Below are 27,244 nucleotides of genomic sequence, written 5' to 3' on the forward strand. Positions count from 1 at the left end.
CCATGCACAATTCGGATATGCTTCACACTCACAAAGCCAATAAGAGCAAGAGCTTTTCTGAGTCAATATTTTAAAAAAATAACAAAAATAAAGAAAAGGAACTTTTGCATTTGTTTCTCATGCGATATTCCTTTTGTTTGGTAAAAACTAAAGTAAAACTTACATGAAATGATTTTAAGAAGCATATGTCATACATGAAATATGGAAAGTATGATACATGATAAACGTGAGCAAGCAAAGCAACTGAATCAGTTTTTATTCATGCACAATAGCTTATGTCAAAACGAGCACACAGATTAATACATTTTGTATGCTGTATTAAGCACAAATATGTAAACCTTACAAAATCATTTCACAAGAGGGCATTAAAAGAAGAGTACACTTTTTCTACAAGATGTAGTGTCTTGGTACCTTTTGAGGAGATTTCTTGTATCAGCTCAAAGACAGACCTGTTCAACTTTACATTTCTCAAAAGGTAACGTTAGAAAAGCAGTCAAAGAACAATATATTATGCAAAAACTTCCTGGCAAGGAGAAACCTGTTATCATCCCCCAGAACACTCAGCTTATTCATAGGCATTTCAAACAAAATCATCATCATCAACCACATTTTGCATCACAGGAGGTACTCATTCCAGAAGACAGTATTTCTGGAAATCCCATTAAGGCATACATATCCTCTGATACAGCAGTAACATTCAGAGAGTTGACACTGAAAGTAACTTAGAGGGTTTTTTTCTTTTCTTTAAAGTTAGAGTTGGAAATGGAGCTAAAATATCCAAACAACTTATTCAGCATACCTTACTCTGAAGTTACACTAATAATTTGTCAAGCCTGCTTGATCTGTCTTATAGACAGACAGTAACTTACAATGAAAGAAGCTTAACAAGGCTAATACTAAACTGTTAAACTTAAAGCACACACACTCTTATAGAATAGTGAATATTCAGTATACTACAGGTCCATATCCTGCAAGGAGAAATGTGCTGGTCCTACAGAAGCCAATTGAAGCCCAGAGGCTATGTGGATGGCTGGTGATATTGCAGTATGAGAACATTTAGGTTGAAGAGAGCTTGAATGCTAGGCCTGACTGGCACAGCCTATGTCAAGAAACATCCGTTTTTCCTTGCAATTTTATTTTTAAGCGCAAACATACTTCTTTTTCCCCCAAAGAAGAAAACATAGTGTACTTCATTAAACGAGCTATATAACTTTATTATGAAGATTAATTAGCAGCAGCTGCTAACATTCACCAAAAGTTCATACAGTCCCAAGTCCAAGAAACAAACCCCAAAATCATTCTGAAAAGAGCTAACAACAAAACAACTTGTTCAGCAGTTTATGTTTGGAAATGTCTTTAGAGGGACGCCACTGCGCTGTGATGAGCCAGTCCATCACAACTGGCTAGTGAGGCAATCAAACCAACAGGCTCCCCTCTTAACTGCTCTTTCTCCTGCTAAATCACAGATTCAGACATGTTTGAGATGCTTTTTCTGTGCTCCTTATTGCAGCTGAGAAGAAGAACCGGTACAAAGAAAATTGAGTAATTTACCAGTGTGTGCAGCTACGACATAACTCAAACAGCAGGGAACCGGGCAATTTTACTATTTTGAAATAGCAAAGAAATCCCCACAACCATGCAAGACTTTAGAGTGGGATAATATTCTAAAGAGTGGTTTTATATAACAGCCCTTTTTGGCTACTGGAAACTCTTGGCCTTAACAGTTTCCATCACTCTGCATCCAAGATTTTATCAGAAAACAGATGTTAGTTACTACCTTCTGTGCACCAAAGTACACTTCCTTGCTTGCAGCTGGTAACTGAAAGTGCTGAGTGAACCCATACAAGCCTGGCCTCCGCTCAGGCTTGCTCCTCTTCAGCTGCAAGCAAACAGCCAGGACCGAGCAGGTTTAACCCACTGCAGCACTCCTCTTCTGTGGGGACCTCACGGCTGGGAAGAGCTAAGGCACCCTTTCATCCCTTTCCCTGAGCAGGGGTGAGGACAGGGAGGCAGGGGAATATCCTTCTGCACTGGCACTGGCAGGGGTGCAGAGATAAAAAATCTGTATGTGTGCACACGCATGCATGCACAAGCTTGTGTGAGTAAAAAGAACAACCCTTGCTGCTACCAAAACTGCAGGAACTGTGCCACCAAATTCACTGGAAATAGGTAGAGGTTTATCACTCACATCCAATCCCTGGAGCAAACACCCTGCAGCGTAAAGCAGCCACAGCCACAGTCCTGGCTCTGTGTTGGGTAGCGTGTGCTCTCTGGAGGAGCTGCACCTCCAAGATCACATCCTCCCCTCGCACCAGCACGGTGCAGGTGGCAGCGGCAGTTGCTGAATACATGCTACGTGTCCACAGGAGGTGGTGCTCAGGCTGATGGCCAAAGCACTATCTACGATCTTTCCTGGCAAACACAATCATTTTTGCATATCCTTTTTGGGTAGCTCACCGCCTTAAGTAGTAACCATTGCTGAAAGGGATAGAACGGTTAAAGAATGGTCAGGTCTACTGCGTTAACCCCTCTTTTTTTTTTTTTTTTTTGAGTGCAGCTCAAGTGGTTTTAGATTTTTTTCCCCTCCAACTTTTTGGAAATGAGACTTAATGGACCTTTGGTGAATAAATAAGACAACTTCCCCCCCCCCCCACTGAAGCCTGAAAAACTAATTGTAAGCAACATCCACAGTCATCAAACTCGTTTCAAGCAACTTCCTTTTCCCTCTCTCTCAGTTCCCATCAAGCCTTTGACAATACCTTAACAGTCCATCAAGATGTCTCAGCAGATCTGATAGCTTCTTCAGATGTTATATGCTTGAAGTCTTCTTCCAGGCCTGAGAAGTGTAATATATTCTGGAGCACATCTGATCCAAAGAAGCCACAGATCTTATAGGATAATTAAACAGCAGCCATCCAGTGGGAACTCCCAAGACCCGATGAAGTTTGTCTATGGATTTTATGGAATTATATCAAAGGGTCTGTTGCAGGGTAGCAACTGAGAATTCATGAGGGAAAAAAAAGGCAAGAAAAAGCCTGGGAATGGGGAACAATAGCAGTCAACCTCAGACAGGAGAGGTGAGGGAAGAAAAGCTAAGCAAACTACATTATTGTATTTAAAAGGGAAGGAAAGAAATGCCACAGGTCTGGTCAAGGGGAACATAAGTTTAAGAGGAAGCTATGTGTGGTGCCAGGGAATAAAAAGCATCTGCAGGGAACAGAGGACAAAGGGAAGGGAAGGAGAAAGAAAAGGGAAAATATAAAATATGAGAGAGTCCATTTTGGCTAAGCATCTAAACATTTAAGCGCTTATCTGAATGGCATTCTCCAGCCTTGCTGAACTTTTGCATAAGAATCCCTTCTACAGCAGCTCTCTCTAATCTTTCAAAGGGAAGAGGAACAGACTCTTTTTGAAAGCAATTTGCAATCCTCTGACTCTGGAGCTACACGGCACTTTTTAAAACTACTATATTTTTACTTAACTAACACATGTCATTTGCCAGTCAGGATTCTTCAAGCTCTCACAACACAAGAGTTCACAGACCATCCAAGAGTTTTGTTTTACATAGGTGTTTTTTTCTTTTTTTCCAGAGTGACACCAAATACAACGTTTATAGAAAAAATGTCTCTTCTTATGAAAAATCTTGTATATATGGTTTAGTACTTTGGTAAGAGCAACTCACTCATTCCAGGCTCAGTCAGATAGCTGTAGCGCTTACGTAAAGCAAGGGAGACAAAGTTCTGGCGCCGGTCAGCTTTCTCCGTCTGCAACAAAACATAATACTGTTTAGTGCCTTTAGTATCACTATCCCCTGTTTGAACAGAACAATCATCAGACCTCGGCATGATGGACCGCATTTTGCAGTACACATCCCCACAAGGGAGAACGGATGCTTCCGTTCAGCTTCAGGAAGGCATGCTGAAGGCAAATTTGGGCAAGCAGGCAGGGAATGGACAGAGCCGGTCTCCATTCCTGTCTGCCATGTAATGAGTGTCAGGCACTGTGGAGCAGGGAGCATGGCTATTGGAGGTGGCAGAAACCTGCTGTGAATTACTACCCTTCTGGGGCAAGGGAAGGAAGGGACTGCAACCCTAAGAGATGACCCCCTGGGTTCATTCCTGCTCACAACATCTCTGCTTATGAGGCAGAAGAGCTTAGACAGCAGATGTAGCTCATGATCCTGCCTTAAAGTATCTCAATAATATATTATCCCGTTATCACTCAATAGGCCACTTTACACTACTAGAAATAGGATGATATTATTCATTCTCTGTAAAATAAACCACCTTTGGCTAGAAACAGGAGATCAACACAAAAGACTACAGATACAGACATAAAACATTCATAAGAGTACAACTTAGACCGATCAAATATTTCACCCCAAATTAATTTGTCCCGAAAGCACATACACCACAATGTACACTGGCTTTAAAGTGAATACATTAAGGACAAAAAAGGCATGGGAGGGGATTTTTTTAATAGGCACAAAATGCAAAGATGCAGATTAGAAAGCAGACTATTATTGTTAACTAATAAATTGCATCATAAGTCGCTGCGTTCAATGGCATAGCTGCTAGTGTGATGTCTTAAGTATTAAAAGTCCTTCAGAAATCAGCTCACTTGACTATGTGGCTAAAAATATGGTTTGTTTAGAAAGAAAACTATTGTTATAGCTGTATAACAGCTCACTGGGAACAAATCCTGTGGAGACAAAGTGATGTGGTTGCTATTATTATTTTTTAACATGTAAAGGGTGTTTTGGTTTGGTTTTTATTATTATTATTATTATTTTAATCAGCAGGTGGCTACTGCTATTTATTTGCCACCAGGAAGAGAAGAAAACTTTGCTGCTAGGTAAACGGGATGCTATGTAATTTCTTTTATAAGGTGATCTCATTTGTTACTACCTCTAATGAGTAAAACCCACTCAATTTCCTGACAATCTAATGTTGCAGTCTCCAGCAAACAGTGGATTTTTAAGCTACAAATATCTGAGTTTTATTTGAAAATAGATTTGTACACAATATTTAGAAATTGGTCTTGGTTATTTTGCTTTTTCAGAAGAATCCACTTTATTTTCGGGAGTAAAATGTTACAGGCCACTATCATGGCCTCAGCAATACTTCTCTCCTTCTCAAAAATACAGGTTAACAAAGCATTGGCAGTATTATTCCAAGAGGTAAAATCAAATCCACTAAACTCTTCTTGATTTTGCCAAAAATGGACTTGGTCTGTATTTTATAATTATATCCTTTATCAGAAGAAAACAAGTTATGTTTTAGACTGCTGTTATTCAATGCTTGCTTTAATTTCATAATAAATAATCGTGGGTTTTGCACGTTTGTGTACTTCTACTGTTTTGCAACAGACTATCAGATGTTGAGGATGTGGTTATTCTGTAGGTATCATTTCAATGCCATAGTTACAAAGAGTTGTTTGGTTTTTTCTATAACATATTACTTTTCTTCACTAAATCTGAAGGAAATAAAAACAGAAGACAGTGTTTATATTACCTCATCATCTTGATCTGACTCTGTTTCCTTTTGGTCCCAAGATGCATTGCAGAGACAAGGAATATTATAATGGACAGCAGGGAAAAGAATATCAGGATATGAAAAGGACCAAATTGGGAGCACAAAATGCAAGCTGATTTATAAGGCAAAGCAAATCCAAAATGTCAACACAAAAGAAAAAAAATCTTACATCCAATGCAAATCAACACGTGACATTACTGAAAGCATAAACCTATGACTTGCAGGCTGAAGCATGAGCTGTAAACAGAATCATAAAAATTATAGGAACTTGACACCACAGTAACAAGAGACTTTAAAAGCGTTCTACATACAGGAAACCAATAAAACATAAATTTTAAAAGCCTTTATCATGTTCCAAAGCATTCTCATTACTGGCATTTCACAGGGATTCTTTATCGCTAGCAGGAAAAAAAAAAATAGACAAAAACTAAAGGAGCAAAAATAAAACCAAACCAACCCTAAGGAAAATGTTTACTTTTCCTAACAAATACCTTTTTGTGTGCTGGCAGAGTGATATTCAAGTTGCAAACAGCTGTTTGTGGCAGTCCTTTTGTAGTCTTTGGTTCTTTCAAAAACGATAATCGACCACAAGGTTCCTGGCTGGTGTCTCTTACCTAGAAAGGAAATTTTAGTACAGTGTAGTAATATGTAGTAATCCAGATACCTAGAGGAGGTTTCTGGAGAGTTTCTCAGAGTTTCTTTCCGCAAGAAGCTATCTAATGGGTAAAGACCAATGTTACTGAGCTGGAGCTCAGCCTGAGGTGCTGAAGGAGAAAAGGCGCTACCATGAAAGAATTAGATCAGCCTGAAGCTCTCTGATGGTAAATCCATGCAAGACAAGATGTTGAGTGAGTCCAACCAGACAGTTTCATACTGGGATATTACTGAGAGACATTTTCTGCACACCTTCATGTTTTCTGCCACGTTTTTCACTTGTGCTCACCAAAATGCTTAAAAACTTCTTTTGCACGGCAGCTATGATAACAGCAAGGGAAGTGAGCATCCATTCATGGTAATTTAGAGATGAACAGCCTGTGCACACTCCTTGGAAGCTGTTCTGCTGTACAGTATGTTATTGAATGCATCTCCTTTGCTTACTCCCTGGGAAATAGTGATCTACTGGTAATATTCTGAAGGTCTAACTTGAGATATGGTTTTAATAAAAGGCTGTGAATCCATATCATGGTTATTCTGGTCCCAGCTCTGCCAGCAGGTCTTTTGTGGCTTCATGCAAAGCACCCTCTCCATGTTATTCACATATTAAACAATGATACTTACATTCTCGGGGCAAGTTAGTCCTATTGGGCTGAAAAAGCATTATCACTGGGGGTGGAGAGGGCGGGAAATACCAGCAGAATTATTTGGCTTGTTTTGCTTTTACCTTGATAGAGAATGGCAGTCTATTTTCTTTGAAAGCATAAAAATTAAAAACAAGCTGCTGTCCTCCTTTAGTCAAAGGGGCCAGATTTCCATAGCAATCAACGTAAATAGGTTTTCCTTCCAGAACCTATCAAAGCAATAAATAAAAGTCAATAAAACCTCTTTTCATAGTAGATCCATGCACATAAGCATATCGTGATTTCTCTCACCATAGTTCCTAAGTTTAGCACAAGTCCCCACTCAGATTAAATTCAACAACAGATTAGAAGATCACTGTGCAATATGGCAAGATCTTATGAGTGCAGGCAGTTTGCGAAAATGTGAGCTACATGAGTGGCTTTTCTGCAGTAAGAATGTGTAGGTTTCCTTCAACAAACAGTGTGTTGGCGACTACGTATTCACCACAAAGCAGCCCTACTCATGACTGTGTGTCTGTGGGGCCAATGAGAAGGAATTCCAGGTCAGCTGTCTGCAAAGCCCAACCAGGGCTACTCGGCAGCAGCACATGCAAAACCCACTGCAGACTGGCCTGAGGCATCCATTTGGAGACAGGTCCTCATACTCCCCCCACCTTGTCCTTTTCTGGTCTCCTTTCAAGAAATTTTTTGAGACAGCCTTGCTGTGAAGCTTTATTTAACTGGGCTTATAGTGGCTTTTGCAGGACCTGTTGCCACCTGGAAAACACGTTGTCCGTTTACAAGGAGGAAGTCGGCTGTGAGTAAGAAATATACCTCAATGTCTTTGCTTCTTGCAACTTCTTCAAAGTTCTCTTGTTGCTCCAAAGTTTTGTCCACTTTGTCATCAGTCATGCAGAAGCAACGTAAATTGGATTCCACAGGGTCATTCATTTTGGCAAATATCACAAACTTTGCCATATAAGGAACGCATATTAATTCTCTATAAAGCTGTGTTGCCAGCCCAACAGTCTCTAGTACTTGATGGCAGTCTGCGAGCCAAAATCTGAGTGGGGAAAAAGCAAACCATTAAATCAACTTTTCATTGTGCTCAAATATTGCTTAAGCTTTTAAAGAGAAACCATGTCCTGTGATCCTTGGCCATTTTGCATGCATACTGTCCTTGCAGACTTTCCAAAGCTGTAATTTTCCTTCTACTTTCAGTGGTGCTTTAACCATCCAAAAATGAGAATACATGGCAATGAAATGTTGATATACTTATTTGACCCTTCTCACACTGATATCTCATAAAACTGTCTATTTAATCCTCATTTGAAGCCAAAGCAGGGAAATTGTATTTCTTGTGACCACACACCATGTATATTGTAATGTGCTGATGCTTCACTGTACATTTGATTTGCTAAAACAATCTCCTTTATAACACATACATACAAGCAAAATCATATCTCCCATATAGGTTGAACCCAAATATCCCCACAGTGAAGTTTCCCAAAGAGGTAGATGTTATACTGTCATTTTCTCATCCTATGATTAAGAGTTTGATGACAATTTCAATACAAGTTATAAATATTTTAATTTGTAGTTTGTATGAGTCTTTACACAATATTTCAGCTCTGATCTATTTGGTTCTTTCAGCAATTCTCTCTCTTTATAAAGCTTTTTATAGGTGCAAAAGTTATGTATTGAATGATAAACTCTCTACCTGGCATACCATGAATTTTCTCCACTAGGATGCATGATTTGTACAGATCCTGTTGAATGCCTCCCATCAGCATGTAAGTTCACTAAGCCCATCACAATTAATTTCAAACCATGATTTTTTGGCAAATTATATTTTTGTGAGAGCAATTTTACGTAATTTTCAACTAAAAAGCCCACAGCCAGAAACTGAATGTCTAACTTTTTAAACAAATACGTTTTTATGAATCCCCCCAATTTTTTATTGAATGAGCATTTTAAACTTTCCTTTCTGTTGCTGTTTGCAGAAAAACAAACCCCTGTGTGGCACTGCAGCCTTTAGAGAAACAGCATGTGTGATTGCCAGGAGACATTACCACAGCAGAAAAGGCCAGGACAAAGCTTCATGTGCAACACTGGATGTGTGGGATGCTGATACATAGTGACAAAGAAGCATCTGGTCCGTTACCACTTCATCAGTCTTGCAAAAGACTTACAGAAAGCCAAAAAACAGCCCCACAACTACGCACTTTGTTAATCAAGGAAAACTACTCCCTAAGTGCATTTGGCAAGCTCTGTTACCATACCTGGCTGAAACATTGGTTGTGAATGAGACACAGTCATTTGAAAACGTCAGCGGAGTGGTGCCTGTGATATCCTCCCACTGCGCAGGTGAAGTACCTCCTAGGTAAATATAAACCATGGAGATTTTCTTTCAAATACCAAGCATATACAGACTACATAAGAATATCTTAAGTTACTTTGCTTCACACATGAAAAGAGAACCTAGACAATAATATTCTCCAACAGCTGAGCTATACATTATATATTACATCATACGTTACACACCAGAAAATGATGCTGATGTAAGCAAAGTACATACCTACAAGTCAATAGCACCCCCCCCACACACCCCTTGATATCGCCTAGGGCAGAATTATTTCTGCAAACGACTTTTACCGACAAACATATTTAATAGCCAACGCTGAAATTCTTCATACTGACTAAATATAACCAGCATTTAATATCTGTTGGCAAAGTTCTTTTACAATGGCATGAGACCAGATTCAAAGCCCAGGGAATCACTGGGAGCCTTTCAAATGACCTCAGCTGGCTTTGCTCGGGAGAACTGATCTGAACTCTATTGGACCAAGCACGCCAATGTTCCCTTACTGGAAAGCACGAGTTGTACAGTTACGAGAGCGAGCGCAGAGGCATTGCTGTCTCAGAAACCTTTGCAAAGAGCATGATTTTCTCTAACCTGTAATGCTACATAAAAGTCGAAGGCTGGGCGTCGTGTCTCCTTTGTACCCATTGGTTACACCTTCTCCTGACGGAGGTGGCACCGGAATTGTCATGGTTATTGGCTTATGAAATTTTCTTCTTCTTGGCTCCACAGTGACAATGGGACTGAAAGTTGCTTTGTTTCCAAGGATTTTTTTGACAATCTCCTCTGGAACCGGTTGAGCCTGTCAACACAGGGAAAGTATTTAAACTAGAGCTACAAATTGGTTATAGACATGCAGAACTGTTTTCCAAAAGATAATTCAATTTTCCTTTTATTTTCTGCAGAATTTTATCTCTTTTTTTTTTCCCAGGCAGCCTTCTCCAATAGCTCTCAAGGGTGATTATTAGTACAATTCATGCTTAGTACTTTTCTCGACAACCCACTTATGATTTCCTAATAGCTAACTTGTAGAGCAAAACTATAAATCTCAGAAGGTTGCCTGCAGTATTTGCTGAGACTTTTTCAGAGCATGTTTCGTTTTGTTTTTAATTTACAGCAATGGGTGATATTAAATACAATTTCAAAATGCATAAAGAGGCCTATTTTGCACTTGAGAATTGAGGACTAGACACTCTGCCTTGGAGATGCTGAACAATTCTCACATCATTGCCAAACACAAATCCATGCTCCTGAGGAACACCGTGTACTCCAACCTACCTCTGTACTCAGTGCTTCCTATGCTACTCCACTATTGATTATTAGGAAAGAAATACTTGTTTGGGTCAAATTCATAGAGAATGCATTAATCTACAGAACACCTATAAGCAAATTTCAGACTTTCTACCCCCATTTTGTGCCTTGAAATTTATATGAGAAGAAAGGAAAAATAACCAACATGGGAAGAAATGCTATAGAATTTTTGTTGGTTTTGTCACGTAAGACCTGAACTCAAAAGTGACAGACATCTTAAGGGAAACAGGGTTTTGTATCCATTTGCCTTTTTTTTTTTTTTTTTAAGCTTTCAAGTCTATTTCAATCAGGCTGACCTGTGACTTGCTGCATTATTTGAACTGCACAATGTATTGATATGCATAGAATATGTAGCTACATTGCAATCTCAGAAGTCACAATGCTGAATATGGAGACGTCATGCTTCCTTCACACTGGAGAGCTCTGGAAAAGTAGCTGTATAACCATAATAGCAGAGCTTCCATTTTCTCAAGATTAATCATCTTTAGATGTGAAATATCATTAACAGAAATGCTCCAGTGTGAATTCCAAGCACTGGAATCCAAACCAGCATCCCTATTTCATGAACCCATCAGACTTGTCAGGTTATTAAGTAATTTTAAGTGATAATTAACAGAACTCAAAGAAAAAGATACCTCCTACAGAATATTTCTCCACTTTCTGCGCAGTTTGTTTAAGGAGCGTTTAAGCTATTTGCTCTTCCCAGATTGCACCCACTGCTAGAAACACCAATGGTGAATGTCCTAAGCTACAACAGATGCATATGGGAGGTGTTTGACCCAGTAGCAGCTGGCAAACAGCTGCATGCAGTCCTTACCAAACACATTCCTATGGCAAAGGGCAGCCCAGCGACACCAATCACAAGCTGCTACTTGGCTGCAGGAGACTGGCACCGCACGGCGGCTGTGCAGCTCCTAGCTGCTGGCAGCTGCGGCCACCAGGAAGATGGCAGACAGTATCACCGAGGCTGTGGTGGCTCCAGGTCTTTGCTTTTCTCTCCATTCTTCAGATGCTAATCAATACTCAAGGTGATGATAAAAGGGGAGCTGGGCTTTTGCCACAGGGAGGAGGACTGTGCATCACTTGTACCGTGGCACACTGAGAGGCTGTGAGCGTGCCCAGGCAGACACGTGCCAGTTCAGATCTCAGGTGTGTGTGAATACTACCTGCCTTGCAACCCACTAGTAAGGAGCAGCAGGCTCCCTGGCTGCAAGCCTCATGCATTAGGACCAGCAGTGTGCTTGTAGACGCTGCGGATATGAACGCGAGGGCACCTTTACCTGGAGCCCCACGCGGATTCTTTTGGTTAGAGCACCCTCGGGGAAGGATGCCTGGACGCGTGGCACCGTCGTGCTGCTCAGCACCCCGCCCTCTGGGCCAATTTGGTTACTCTCCTGCTTGATTCGCGAAACCACTGCAAAGTACTGAGGGAAATCCTTTGTGACGATCCTGCAGATACGCTTCTTCTCTAGCTCCTCAACGCTGTCCAGCTCTGGTGGGAGAAGACAGTTAAAACATTCAGGCGTTACCTGCCCACGTTCATACCAGACCCATCTGTGAGTGTGAGGTTTTGAATATGCCTTAAAACGCTTGAGAAGTCTTTTTTTTATTTACCACAGGAGAAAAAAAAAATATTCAGTGTTATTAATTATCTAGCTTTGGTTTGCTCTGGGAACTTTCGCATAAACCTTGACAATGAGGGCCAACAGCACCAGACACACAGATCTGCCAGGACCCCTAAGCACTAGGGTGTGACAATCTCTGCAGCAGCAGCTGCTGTAGGGTGGCAGGTTTGTCACACAGCGTGGAAGTCCAAGGAGGCCTGAAGGAGATGGTCAAGCTTCTTTCCTCTCTCAGCTATATCCGGAAGTACACAAGCACGCTGATTTTTCTGTGCACACCTTCAAAAGACATTTGTTTCCAGCCTGTTCCCTCACATAGCTCCGACATGCAGAAACGCACAGGAAATCCCAGTTCATGAACGACCTAACTTCACGCCAGGTGTGCAATCCAGAGTTTGCCCAGCTAAGGCACTTGAGAAAGTTATCTCCCAGACAGGCATCCAGGTAATCCTGACCAGACACTGAGCTCTCTGGCAAACTGTGGATGTGACAGAGCTCGCTCTGCCACCACTACCAATGAAAGCATAGCAAGGATCCCTTCCCACACCAGGCTTTCAGCCATTCGGGTATCTGCCCCAAAATAACTGCACTGTGCTCCTCAGTTCCTAGAGAAACTTAACGTACCCTCAGAGACAACTGGGACAGAAACAGGTCATCAACAATTAGTGCTCTCGGCCACATTCCCAGCTCATAGGGTCACCAGGGCTCAGAAAGATGCATGGAGTACCTACCCATATTAACTAATTAAGCAGATGACATAGACATATGTGCACTGAGGAAAAACCTCTGTGATATGTGACAAATATAACTACTTATGCAACTGTATCTGTGTGTGAATATATATGGACTAGTGAAACCCCTGTGATATAAACACTATTCACAAATGGAGATAATTACACAACTGTCATGCATTTCTCCTGTAATTTTCTGCACTCGGCCTTTTTAGCTATTGTAACTGGGTTTCATTCCAGCACTCCACAACTTTCCACTCTTATTCTCCTCCTTAAAAAGAGCACCACATATCTAAAGAGGAAAGTTTGTTCCTTGAAAGATGACATTTCTATCACATGCTGCAAGAGAAGGCAGGAAGACCAGAAATGGTACCAAGACAAAAGACACTTGTAAAATTCTTTATGTGACTGAGACATTTTCCTCCTCCGAACATGTAAGCTCAAACACAGCTCCAAAAGAATTAGAATATAAATTTGGTAAAATGTCAGTTTTTCCATTTTAAAATGTTCAGCAGGTAATTTGGATTAATTGCACAGTGTTGCTGTGGATCATATGTACCTACCAGAAGAGGATGATTTCTTATCATAATGTCAGCTTGCATTTACTTTGACTCAGAGATTGATATCTGAAGCCCTCTAACAAATTAGATATTCTGCCTGCAGCCTCTGGAAGCAGTGGCTTGTGCAGGAGACAAACTGGATTCTTAAACTCCCAGGCAGGTATGATCTTGACTGGTAAATCCTATGCATTCTCCTGTTTGTTGCTAGAGACTAAACCCTCTGTAAAATGCTCACAGAGAAGAAGGATAATTAAAATTCTCCTGAAGTAGAAAAATAGTGTTTTATATAAGAACATTTCGAAATTCTTTGAGCCTGGCAGGCACTCTCCTTCAGAGGAGGAAGATGATGTGAAGCTTAGAGTGGCAGAACAACAGTCAGACATGGAGAGGCGTTGGACTATATATAGGTAGGTTATGTTTGGATAATACATATGTAAGCTTCTATATGAAGTTGCCCTCTAAGAGAAAAAAAAAGATGATGAGTGATCAAACCACCTCTGTGACTGCCATGAGAATTGCAGCGTTAGCATGACAGAATTAATGAAACAGGGAAAACTAGTCCTGGGAGAGGTCACATTTCTCGAACACACCTCATGCATTTTACAGAAAGAGCGATCATCATTACTATTTCCCTCAGCTGCTGACACTTCATTCCTATGCAATGTGTTTCAATTAAAAACCTCAAAGGATTTTTTGGTTGGTTGGTTGGGTTTTGTGGGGGTGTTTTAACCACAGAGAAGCATGTTATACACCTCATCTTACAGATAGGGATGGCAAAGCAGAGAGACGTAAAGCAGAAAGGTTAGTGGCAGAATTGGGAACAGTGTCCTGATGTCACTGTCTCCCAGATTTGTGCCAACAGCCCAAAGAACACCTATGGCCATTAATTTTTAGTAAGTCAAGAGAAAGGTATTGTCAATACTCTGTGCATATATGTCTTCCCCTGCCACCCAAGTATACGGTACACTTATCTTAAGGTGGCTGGTGGGAGTGATGGAGTAGAGAGGAGATGGAGAGAAGGAAAGGAAGGAGGAAAGGAAGATCACTCCTCCCCACCCTCTAGTCCATGCTGCCACACGAGCATTACGTTACAGTTCCTGGACAGGAGAAGAGAAACCCAGCCATGTCCTCCAAGGTCAGAGAGGGACCTCACATAGGGTGGCTCAGGTCAAGAAAAGCAATCCCACCAGTTTTGTCAGGTGAGAGGCAGCTGTGGGTCAAATTTATCCCACGTCTAATACCTTTCTTTTTTACTTTCAGGTAAAGTAACACAGAGCAAGTGTCTTCTGACTGGAAACAGAATAAAAGAAGTCACAGAACACCTGGCTGTTTCATGAGCTCAGAGGTGTCTTTGTGTGTTCTGCTAGCTGATTTCCCTTACCAGGGCCTTAAAAGAGTTTTGCTAGCACTGAAAAAGCAAATCTCACCTGTACTTAGCAGACTGAACAGCTCTCTGATTTTTGCAACCCTCCTGCAGTACTGGCGAGAGCAGAGCTGACCTTGTCACTGTGCAGCGACTGAAAGGTGGGACGAGCATAGGATACCCGTTTCCCCCATACAGAGATGTGCCCATTAAGAAATTGTTGTATTAAAAGTGGGGCACCCAGGAGGCAGTGCTCACGTGGAGAAAAGCACAGGAGATGGACAGAGGCAGAAAGAGCACATGGGAAGGGGCAAGGAGAAACTGAGGGCAGTGAGACTTGTCTTTAAAATGCTGGTAACTACACCCACCCTTGTACATAACTAGACGCTGCCAGTGCCACGAGGAGGTCTCATCCTCAAATAAGGCAATGTCCTTTATGTGCTCTTTTGTCTATTTTTACGCAGTCTTTTATCTTGCCATTCACAACATGAAGTTTAACAGCAGTACGTTTAAAAACTTTTCTTGGAAGTGTGGCAAAATCACTGCAGAGCAATTTATGGCGGTATTTTAAACTTCAAGCATAAACAAGGTCACGTTCTGGTTTGATCTATAGATTCAAAGAAGTAGTTATGTAAAAACTCCTGCTTCCCATCTGAAATTACACTGTGCAGCTGCAAGCATATTGTAGCCACAAATATTTGCATTTCTTGGCTCATTGACTAGTTTGCAAATGCCTGTCAGAAGATTAGCTACACCAGTGTGTGCATTTATGCCTACAATTTGTCTACAGGTACCTGTAAAGGGTGCAGGAATGTAAAAAGCAAACACATATTATATCTAAAAGCAGCCTGGCTGAAAATGTAACCTATTTACCAATTACAAGACAGAGAGCTTCTTCCTAAAAAATAAAATGAAATATATTTTACTTGATTCAAGTTTAAAGAAATATAATATGGTCGAGAGCTGTGAATTGCTACCCTCTGTGTTTGGAACCAAACTCCTTCTCTTCCTAAAAATGCCATGTTCCCCATACTCCTCCTCCCTATATTTGCCTAAGTACAGCACCATAAGCAGAAACCTGATGGTACCAAAGAAAAACTGACTCTTTACATCCCAGTTCATTGCTCTCTCATGATAATAAAAGCAAAGTTCTGCTGTTATTTAATCCTGCATTTAGTGCCCTGAAGTGTTGCCTCCTGCTCTGGATTATTTTGAGTCTGAGATGAGGTTTTCCAGCAGATGGTGCTACCTCCAGTGAAGAAGAGGCGGGTTTGCAGCAGTCCCCAAGGAGGAGCAAAGATGTCCTCGCTCTCATCCCCGCTAGCCAAGTGGAAGGGCAAAACAGGAAAAACAAAACAGAAGCAAACTGCATCTTTAAAAATTCAGTGTATTAAGGAGCTAGAAATAAAAGTCTGATTGCCCTCCTTCACTACACAGATAGGAAAGAACTAGTGAATTACAGCAGGTTTAACACAAAATGGACCAGCTGCTTTTAATAGAAAAACGGGGACTCCTGTAGCGTTATAGCATTTAGAGATGACTGTGCAGGTGAATTTTCTTGCAAAGACACACTGAACTTCTGGAAATAACTGACTACATGGCTGCTTTTTATTCCAAAGACTGCTTCTGCCTGGTTCATACCTGGAATAAAACTTCTTCCAAAGTTATGGCTTCTGACATGCAAGATACTCCTTCAGAGCCAAGTCTAATTGTGGTATTTTGTAACAAACCAGTAAAAGTTCACATTAAAAAAAACAACCCACTCTCAATTCCACAAATTTGTAATTTTATGTCATTGCTTGGAAGACCTTTTACACAGAAAAGGTGTCATTTAACTGGAGCAGAATTTTGTCAGGACCCTTGTACTATTTTAATGTATGGGGGTTTTATTGTTTTGTTTTCCTAACTAGAGAAGGATTAAGCTAAAATAAACTGAATGAATAATCAACAAAATGCTCTGGGTGTGCCTGCAGGATTTTTTCTCCTTTCCCTCTCATAATTCATTGCCTGGATTGGTAAAAGGCATTTCTGTGGCTTGGCTTTTAAGGTGCCAAATATTTTCCCTCTAAGGGAATAGTCCAGTGTCCATCACACTTTCTGTGATTCACTGGTTGTACATATACCCACTAACCTCAAACAGCAGCTCCCCAGAAGGGAAGAATCACCTGAAACCATCAACAAATCAGAAAGTTGTACTCTGACTCCAAATTGTGAAGATTATTATTTTAGGCTCTAAGTACCGAGGGCTTCGTGGCCACCTCTCTCAAAGTGTTTTTATTTATTGAGCTGTCTTCTCTGCAAAATGTGACTTTATCCATATGGCACCTCTGGAGAGCTCTTTCATAAGTGATGCAAGTTGGAGCACTTTAGAACAGTGGTTTTGTGCCCAGATTTCCTATCCCAAAATTGAACTAAGCTCAGTTTGGAAAGCACATGAAGCAAGTAAGCATGCTGCTGATCAGTTCTGACTACCTCACCACTGACAAGGCACTGATACTTCACCCAAGTGCCAAATCATTACTCCCTATCTCATGCTAGTGCACAGAGGAGGAGGGAGTGGTGGTGAGATTTTTCTTTCAGAAAGGCTGCAGCTACTGCCTTCAATCCTGAAGTAATTCTTCCCCAAGCAATACTATCCTGGGCTATGCTCACTCTTTTGCCTGTTCTGCTGCTTCTAGATACCCTTCTGTGATAAGGTTTACTGTATTCTTCCAAACCCACTGACCCAACATTTGCAGTGTTTCTGCTCTACTGCTTGATTGGTTCTATTATATTTATTTCAAAATAAATAGCTACGATAGATCATTGTACAACAAGCAAATCTTTGCCATTGCTCTGTGTTTTCACAAGCTCATGTGCAGTTCAAGTACTTTGAAGTGAAAATACTACAAAAGCCCATTCTGCTGCTCCCATTCCCAGATGACCGGGAAATCAGTACAAACGCTAAATCTCAGACATCCAGGGAGCCCCTCACAACAGCACTACTCTCCGTGTTCTCAAAGTATGCCTTTTGCTGGGGCTGCCCTCTTCAAACAAGGAGAGGCCAAGATCAAAGGCAGAGTCTGCTCACAGATACCTCTCATAGCTGCCATCCACAGCCTGATCATTCGCTTCAAATGCTTTTGCTGATAACGAAAGAACTTTCCTGCAGCTTGTACCCCACCACACTGTGATTTTCTGTAGGAGGTTATCCAGAGAAAATCTGGTGGACAAACCCTTACAGAAAACCAAAATCAAAACCACAAGCTCTTTCATTCACACTCAGATGCAAAGGGCTCAAGCAATGGTTTATCAGCACAAGTACTGAAAAATACTTGCTAAGAAAAGAAAGCAGTGGTGCCAAGGGATCACTGCAACTCCAGCCTGCCCTCGCCCATGATGTGTCTGCAGGGACCATCTGTCACAGCAGCTTCTGATGAATTGTGTACAGCTGAGTCCTCTCATCTTAAGGGACTCTCACATGAACAGCAATGTCCAAGCAAAACAAGGGAGCCAGACTTCCCAGATGGGCATCAGGAAGGCAGGTTGTGCATTTGTGGGAGGCAACCTCTAACAATACCATTTCAGAGAAGAACGGTCTATGGGCTGAGGTCTGCATCTGTGGGAAAGTCTAATATAGCTGATATTTATACTTAGTCGTTGGTTTGGAATGACCTTCACCTGGCCCTGCCTGAGCAGCAGAAACATGCTTACCTCCAGCTGGGATGTTATTCTCAACTTCATGCTGTAAAGCAACTGTGCAACTTTGCTTAAACTTGGCAAGACTTCAGACCAAAACTTACCACTCGTTTTAGGATGTCTCCAGGCCACTGCTGAACAATTTCTCTTTACACTCTTTCCATTAGTTTAATATGTAACACACACTGTATTCCCCAGTCAGATGTCCCCTGCACTGTTTTACTTTAGGTTGCTTTAGTCTGCTCGTGTTAGCAAGCCTGCACAAAGGTAAGGCTTGCTAAAACTTTGAGAAAATGTTTACCTTCATCCATGCCATTGAGTATTTCGGTTAAGTCTTCATGCTTGCTGTCATACTGGTGCTCCTTCCACGTTTCACCGTTTTCACTTCGAAGTACGATTAGTTCTCTTTCCTTTCCTCGCATTGATCCAAAATGCGGGATTTCCACTATGACAGGGCTAGAGAAAAAGGAATCGTATTATTTTTAATCCTATATCTCCTCACTGCCCTTAATTTCCTATGGGCATTAAGTCCTTAAGAAAACTACAGTCATTTTAAATAGTTAGCACTGTTATGGTAAAAATGTTTTTAATTGCCAAAGCTGCACAATCCTTTATCATTTAAACTATAAGTAATAGATAACTTGAAAATATTCATATATAGCTCTTTTTTAATGTAAATCCTCTGAAACAGCTGCCTACATGAAAAAATCGTCACAACTTTTGCTAAGGAGAGTTCTCCCTGCTCATTTTTCCCAGGATATAGGTGATCCAACCTGCCTCCAGCACACACAGCACCGCTGACTTTTAATTGGCATTAGCATAGTCAAAATTTGGATTTGGCTCAAGGGATTTAAAGGGGCAAAGTCAGTTCAGAAACAGTCCAGCTATCGAAATGCATGCAACAGCTATTGACTGCAGCAGGAACTGTGCATGCAAGGTTTTAAACTTCAAACTAAGTTCCAAACTTTTCAAAGCGCTCTCTGGCTCTCTGTTGATGTAGCTCCTGTGAAACACAAGGGGTCTTTCTCATTAGCTTCACTTTCTGGTTCTCACGCCCAAAATCAGAGCTGCAACACCAGCACTGTAAACATCACTGGGGAATGTTTACATCCTTTCAGAATGGATTTCTCGGAGTTGAGCAACATCATGACCACATTTATATTAGTTACTGTCAAACACTTTGGAGGGAAGGAAAGGGAATGAGAAGGTGGTTAATAATACACCTGTCACCAGACAATGTACCTTCAACAGAGGACTGCAAGTGCATTGCTGAACAGTTATTGTGAACAACCGACAGAAACCACCATTCACTTCGTGTGCCATTCCTTAACAAAACAGACACTTTTGCCAAACACTTCACAGGCAGGATATGCGTTTTAAAGTATGCTAAGACAAACCGACCGAAATCACACAGTAGGTGAACAACTATGGATTATGCAGCTTTAAGACATTTAAATAGACAGTATCATTATTTTCCTACAGAGGTTGTAAAGGATTTCACTGCTTCGTAATAACTCAGTTAAAAGTAGCATCACATGATGGGAGAAGTATGCAGCACTTCTATGGTACTGTACACCTGCAAAGTGTTGGGTGCATTAACCAATCAATTACTTGAGCATGGAAATCACAACAGCCATCATGAGGAAAAACATAAACTAGTTGGAAGCCCAGTTTTCACATTAAATACCAAGGGACAAGAGTTAGACAGTACTTTTTGCCATGAAAATAGGAAAAGACAGTTTAATTAATGCATATTTTAGATGCTTTTAAGAACACCCAGGCTATTACTCTAATCTCACGTCCTTTTACAAGAAATAGGAATGTAGCTGCTGTCTCCCATTGTGCCCAGCAAGTAAATACAAAAAATTCAAAGACATTGCTTAAGATATTTACTCTCCAGTTCAAAAAAGAGTACAAACTGAAAACAAACGCTACGGTACAATCTTTGCAGGCTAATAGTTCAGATACTGTCTCTGTAAATATTTAGAAACCACACAATTTTGTGCATGACATTTAACAAGAATACTCAGTGAGAAGGTATTGAACAGGTTTGGAACACCAAACACTCACCAATATTTTGAAAACCTAATGCAATAAATTTCACAATATGGTTTGAAAACAACAGTCAAAAATGTATGGAAACATTCTTACATTTTTAGACTATACGCTGCAGTTCCTTTGGGTAGCATATTTGGCTTTATAATGACATTTTTTCTAAATGATCTTTCATAAATAATAGACTTTATGCGATCACATTTTACAAATGCTCTTCCCAAAACAGACTCACTCAAGGCCTGTAAATACCTTCTCTACCACAGGGTTGAACTTAAAGGACTGTCACTGTGTATTAAAATGTATTTGATGCAGTTGAAACACTTCAAATTTAAAAAATTACAAAAGCACATAAGTTATGAAAGCAGAATGCTGGCAGTGAATTTTACATGCCTATAAGCACAAGATAGTAGCAGAGCTATATTAAATCAAGCCACTATGATTTTCTTTCAGTGACATAAATCAACTGAAAGCTTTAGAAAACTTAAAAAGAAAATAAAATGGGAATAACAAAAATTGAAAATAAAGGAAAAACTGTAGACATTCTGTATCTTTTCCGTACATATCCTACCCAATAAATTTTGTTCCTTGTGGACCAAGCTGCAGGATTCGGCTAACCATGCTCTCGCCCTCATTTAGAGGGGGAGGAGTGTTAGGAAGATGCAGTTTACTGAATAACATCCATGCAGCAGGAAGAGAAACGAGAAGGGGAAATTAGGAACAAGCTGTCATTCCCGACAGAACCAGCAGTTTACACCAGGGTGCCACTCATGGTAACGAACAAAATTTATAATTAGGAAAAAAAGCGCCACATCATAGTGGATTGTTTCCCCTATTTTAAGCTTAAAAAATAAGTCAGTTTCTAGCCTTTGTACTACTTGATGCTCTACAGTGAGTGCTCCACCATTGCTCTCAGTGGCTTTGCTCCACGGGACGAAGACTTGCAGCTCCCAGCAACTCTGGCAGGAGCCGTGCACATGACATGGCATAGGGAACAGAGCTCAATGTTTGGGTCCTTGTGGGTGACTTTAGGGCACTTTTTTGTGACAGTGATGTTTCTCCAATACTCTACAAGCAAGAGGGTCAGAACCTGTTCTGGCTTATAGGCGTGTGACTCTTCCTGACTTCAAAGGCAGGTTGCATGGGTAGATGGGGGCAGGACCTGGCCTTTTCATGGCTTTCCTTACCTTTGGCTCCACCCTGCAGCCATCGTAGAGGCAAAGCTCCCCTTAAAATACCAGGGTACTTTCTGGAAGGAATGGCAGGTTGGTATTTTTTAATATTTCAAGTTAAGTAGCCTATCTTACATGCTCAAATGAGGTAGAGTCAATGTTTAACTACTTAGATCCACAGGATAAAAGAAATGAAAGATGCAACATGAGTGTAAACAATGAAATTCATAGAACAACTCACCCTAAAAATTGTGCCCCTGCTGGCCCCATTTCTACAAGTCTACTCGCTAATCCTTCTCCTTCAACCATCGGTGGTGGGCTGGCCAGTTTATGCCTCTTTACCAAGCGGCAGGTGATGCGGGTTGGTGCTGTACACTTGCGTGGTGGGATAATTATTCTCATTCCGTGATGGCGACTACCCCTCATCGAACCCCCACGTGCATCAACCATAAAACTAACCAGGAAACTGTAGGAAAAAGGAAACACGTCAATGAAAATGGTCACAAAACAAGCAGAAGATCAGCAAAAAGTCAACCACCATAGTCTTTAAAACGTTATTAGAAAAGTCCTCCCAATCCCAGCTAAACTAAAAAGAACATGAAGATTCTTTTAAAACTTATACTTACTTGTTAACTATTGGTTATCAAAACCAGGAATTGCTAAAGGTCTAGCAACATCACGGTGAAATGAACACGTGCTACTGAGTAATTTGGATTAAGAGTACACAAACAGTATATTAGTAGTGGTTTATTAGAATTTAAAAACATCCCTCTGTTACTGTTAACCTCTACTGTCCGTAAACAAGAGTAATTAGCCTCACATGCAGAAAGGAATCAGACAGTGTAGAAAAAGGTGAATCAAAAATGCTTATTCTTTTGGGGATCTCAGTCTTCAAAACCTCCTCACAGTCTCATTTGCAAACACTGGCAGGCAGAGCGAGTGCTGACACCATGGGTGACAGTCAGTCCAGGCTACTAAGGGCTTCCACTGATTGGGAATGAGTGAGAATACCACGTACATAACTTTCTTTAGGCTGCTGGCACTCTGGAGGAAATCATGCCATTACTCCTCTGTTAAGATGACATTCATTAGCAAAAAGCAACATTAAAGCAAAAACACATTTGCCAGTGTCATTTCAATGCATAATTTTCCGTTTAATAATAGAAGGGTAAGCAGTTATATTTGTAAGTGGCAAGTGGTAGATTTTAAAATAAAATTATTTTTATAAGCAAAGGAATAATGAATATTAACAAGAATAACCATTAATAGCCATAGTTTATTTCATCTATGAAATGCTGAGAAGCTGCATACGTGAAGTGTTACTGTCTCTAACAGAACAGCGACAGGAAGGTGGAATCTCCTCCCAGAACCAAAACCAGACTTCAGCTTGTTTCAAAACTCTGCAGCAAAAATCCTTCCAATTTACAGGGATCAAAACATACAGCTTCCTGAAGGGCTAAACAGGTATGGGGGGTCTGCTCTGGTGCTCCAAAATACCTTCCCTTTTCCTCTGTCCCATAAGCTGCTGAGAGAGAATAGCTTCAGGTAGAAGATGCAATAACAGGCCAGTATCAAGAGGGACACGAGTTACCAACTCAGTCTTGACGCCAATATACTTTTGGTTTGCTCCTTCTATATGATATGCAGACGCTGACATAGCTGGCACATCTGCCGTATGGTCGCACTATCTGCAAGGCTGTTGCCAAAACTTCCGCACCTTAAGAACTAAACCTTCACGTGATTAACAGGGTAATCTATTCAATTTCCTGGTTCCCTACTGTAAAATGAACTAAGGGTAAGAGCCATTAATCTGGGGGGGTCAAGAAGATTCTTTAAAAAAGCCCCCAATGCTCTGAAGTATGAATGGGAATTTGTGTAAGACTGCTACATTTGCTTTTGAGACCAGCAGGATATCAAAAGTAACAGCTGACGGGCATCGGCCAGGCCTGCAAATAAGCTGCATTCGGAAGTCTGGCCGACGAGGGTGGGAAAAATCTGCACAAAAGCAGGAGCGTAATCAAAACTTGGTATTTTAGTTGTCTGCAGGAGACAGGTGGGTAGGGATACAAGCTGTAAATACATGAAGCAGGACAGAAAGGTTGTCCAACTGAATTCCAGATAAAGAAATTGCTACATTGCCTTTCTTCAAGCCAAACTAAAATCCATCAGTAAAGATGGGGAGGTGAAACAGCCCTCTGAAATGACCCTAACCCCAATTTATTATTTCTTGTGCCCCAGACTCTTTACAATACTGAAACATGGAATAAAATTCACGATGTTTCACAGTAGTTTTCATACAAATAAATTGTATTCACATTTCTCTCCTAGATAAACACACTATATACTATTGAACAAATCCAAATGTTGCTGCTAGGGTATCCCAGTTCCTCATAAGAGGAATTGTTTCGGGGGACAGGATCTTTTCTAAATAGCTAACCAAGCGCTTTCTACAAATATTAGATCTATGTGAAAAAAAAATGTGTTCGATCTTTAAGTTATAGAGTATATAAGTTATGTAATATTTATAGATCACAAGATCTCAGATGTCTGTAAACTCTGTTGACTGGAACACCTTTCTGTTTGCTAACAGAAGGCTGTACCAAGCAGAGACAACAGCTCTAGAGAGCCTGGACCTTTGGTTCCCTCTCTGCTCTGCTCACTGAGCACTATTAGCCTGTCAGCATGTTTACGTTGCTTTTTCTCCCTGCAACTGCTCTATATGGTGGATGTTGAAGGCTGATGGTAGGAGGCAGATGCCACTGAGCATGTGGAAAGATAGGCCTACGGGTGGTCTTCAGAGCCTTGCCAGCTCATGACTAGCTGTGAAGAGAGTTCAAGACAATCCATTAAAATTTACTATGAAGCAAAGTAAAAAATAAAGCAGGGACCCATAGCCCTTGGTCACTGAAGGAAGAATACTGAAAGGAACCTGTTACAATTGGTGCTTTGGCGGCCTTTAAAAAGTGCAGGGGTTTTGTCTGCAGAGAAGAGGGGGCCACTTCAGACTACATGGAAGCGCGCAGGGCGGAGGGGTGGCTGGCTGGAGCATCCCTTCAGGGCTGATGCTGCAGCAGCTCCGGGGAGGCACATCTGGTCGGTGCACCGGGGAGCAACGGAGGGGCCTCCCGGGGAGCTTGGCAAGGCTGGGCTTGGCCTGACGGCTCGGTACAAAGCAGCAATGTTTTGGAGAGCTGCCTATCGCGTACGTGATTACTGGCATGTTAAGCCAGCTCAGAATTAATAAAAAAAGGAGTTTCTCATCTAATGCAAAAATGCCAAAGCTTGCACTCAGATAAGATGTTGTCTCTGTATCCAAACTATTTAAATGACGCAAGCATGTCAGAGTGGATTGTCAAAAATCTCTAGGCACCTAAATCAACTGACTTAAATTAATAATGAAAAAAAAATTAAAAAAATAGTGGAAGTTAAGACTAAGTACCTATAAAAACCAGGCCCCAAGTTCTCAGGTAGATTTAGGCTGTAGATTTCAAGGTCAGTCCAGCCTTGGGAACCTGGGGCTTAGCACTGCTAAGGCACACTGCTCACAGCAAGGGTAGATTAACCCTTGACATGAGTCTGTGTCCCACCGCAGGAACTAGCCCACTACAGCCAGCTTTGGTGTCTACCACCACACTGCAGCCTTCAGTGAAGACAAAACCTTTAGCAGATCAGCCTTTATGGATATTGCTCCCATATAAAGGTAATCATTGTCAACAGCATATTAATTATTTCCTTCTTTAGTTTTCAAATTAGTGATTTAATTTTTAAAACAATAAAAATAATTCCAAACAATATTTCATGCACTTTCTATCAAAAAGATTAGTAGCTGATGCTTACCTAAATTAATGCTGCACTAATAATGGAAACTACAATATGATCTCTAAAACACAACGCTAAATGCTAATGAGCATTTCTACTTGAATACACAGAAGGGATGAGGATGTGGGCGGATGCACTACAAACATCTACACACACTCTGTGGGAAAAAAGTTAAAAAAAATTAAAAAAATAAAATGAGGATTCACAGAAAGCACAGAGTTATCACCTTGAATCATACTGAGGGAGTGGAGAGGAATAGCTGCAAAATAATTTAGAAAGCAAATGGGAAAAATTAATGTAAGATAATTAGAGGCAAGCAACAGAAAATATCAATTATAAGCGCAAAGGAAAAGTAACAATCAGAAAAATAACAAAAGCAACACATTTGAAGGCCAACTTTAGAAATAATTTGGCTCTTGCTTCGCATATCATGACCTATGTCATATAAAATATGCTACACATGGAAAAAAAATCTGAAAGGAATTGTTCATTTAATTAGTCAGCACAAGTCCATAATTTCTCTGAGAAATGCAGAAGCACATGGAGAAGAGAAAAGCATCTGTGATTTACTTAGGTCACCAGAGAATTTATTGTAACACAACCTCTTTAATTCCCAAAACACGCTCCACTGTGCCATGGAAAATCAGTTCTTGCACTTTTCTATGGCGATTTATTTTCCAAAGTATAATGTATAAAGATATGCACAGCAGGATGCTTGAAAGAAGTATCAGTCCATGCCATTCATTATACTGCTTTCAAAAATGAGTTCTCCTGCCTATACAGGATGTTGGAGTAAACGATAATTAATCTGATGTGTTCCACCTTGCAAGACCGGATCCAGTATTTCTGAGTTTCTCAATAAGGAAGGTAGCATGACACATTAACTTCTTTTTTTTTGCCTAAGAAAACCAAGGAGTTAAAAAAGGCAACATGAAGAGAGCACACCCACATTTTAGTTTGGGGAAGTTGCACGAGTAAGCTCACATCTGAAAGCTGAAGGTCATTTTGGCAAAGGGTCTCTACCCTTCCAGAGGCCTCAAGATTCATGACACATTTCAATGTACTGCTTACAGTGGATCCTGTTCAAAATATATGCTGGCAAAACAACTTATCTGAACTCAAAAAGAAAAACATGAAACATTATCTTGGCTTTAAAAAAGGAAAAACCAGAAGAGTCGAAACTACTGCCAACAATTCCTTCTTTCTTCCCCTTTCACTGATACACCGCTGGATCTCCACATCCTGCTCCCCAAATTCCCCTTCTGCCTCAGTTAAGAAATGAGAACAAACTTGGACGCTCTCTTCTGACAGTGGGTAACTGGACAGCAGAGCAATCCGAGGGAGCGGACTGCAGAGTTGCTCCCCCAGCACGGCACATCGCAGAGCCCAGGGGAGGAAGAGGAATGCAGAGAGTGGTGGGGTCAGGCCCTGGCCGCAGGGTGACCCGGCCCACGGGGGCTGCTGACAGCAGGCGACCCCAGCCAGCATACCTCTGCCTGTGGCCACAGAAAGAACTGGGGACAAAGCCGGGGATGAAGGACCGCAAACAAGCAGAAGAGGAGCTGCTTTTCAGAAAAAGACTGACGGAAGAGAAGTGAAAAGTCATGATCCACTGCATATCAGATGTGCTGAGGTACTGGAAGATGTGAAGGGAACATCTGCTGATTGCCCCTAGATGAAGATAATGGGGAAAACCAAACAGCATCATATTATAATACAGGGCCGCAATCGAAAAGAAAATAAACAAGTGAGGGTTTTTTCCT

The 27,244-nt window shown here is 41.0% G+C and overlaps 1 protein-coding gene across 1 annotated transcript in view; it reads right to left on the reverse strand.

The window, feature by feature from the left end:
- The window catches only part of ANK3 (ankyrin 3, node of Ranvier (ankyrin G)), a 211,875-nt gene that overhangs the window by 35,451 nt on the left and 149,180 nt on the right, over positions 1–27,244 (reverse strand). Inside the window, exons 27-36 of the mRNA XM_010567894.1 lie at positions 21,904–22,128; positions 18,740–18,894; positions 11,765–11,976; positions 9,768–9,975; positions 9,094–9,190; positions 7,646–7,874; positions 6,916–7,041; positions 6,026–6,148; positions 5,514–5,540; positions 3,683–3,764 (exon numbers count right to left, since the gene is read on the reverse strand). Of these exons, the coding sequence (XP_010566196.1) occupies positions 3,683–3,764; positions 5,514–5,540; positions 6,026–6,148; positions 6,916–7,041; positions 7,646–7,874; positions 9,094–9,190; positions 9,768–9,975; positions 11,765–11,976; positions 18,740–18,894; positions 21,904–22,128 (1,484 nt within the window). The remainder of the gene's footprint in view (positions 1–3,682; positions 3,765–5,513; positions 5,541–6,025; positions 6,149–6,915; positions 7,042–7,645; positions 7,875–9,093; positions 9,191–9,767; positions 9,976–11,764; positions 11,977–18,739; positions 18,895–21,903; positions 22,129–27,244) is intronic.

Source organism: Haliaeetus leucocephalus, unplaced genomic scaffold, assembly GCF_000737465.1.
Source record: "Haliaeetus leucocephalus isolate CR32 unplaced genomic scaffold, Haliaeetus_leucocephalus-4.0 Scaffold229, whole genome shotgun sequence".
Classification (NCBI taxonomy): domain Eukaryota; kingdom Metazoa; phylum Chordata; class Aves; order Accipitriformes; family Accipitridae; genus Haliaeetus; species Haliaeetus leucocephalus.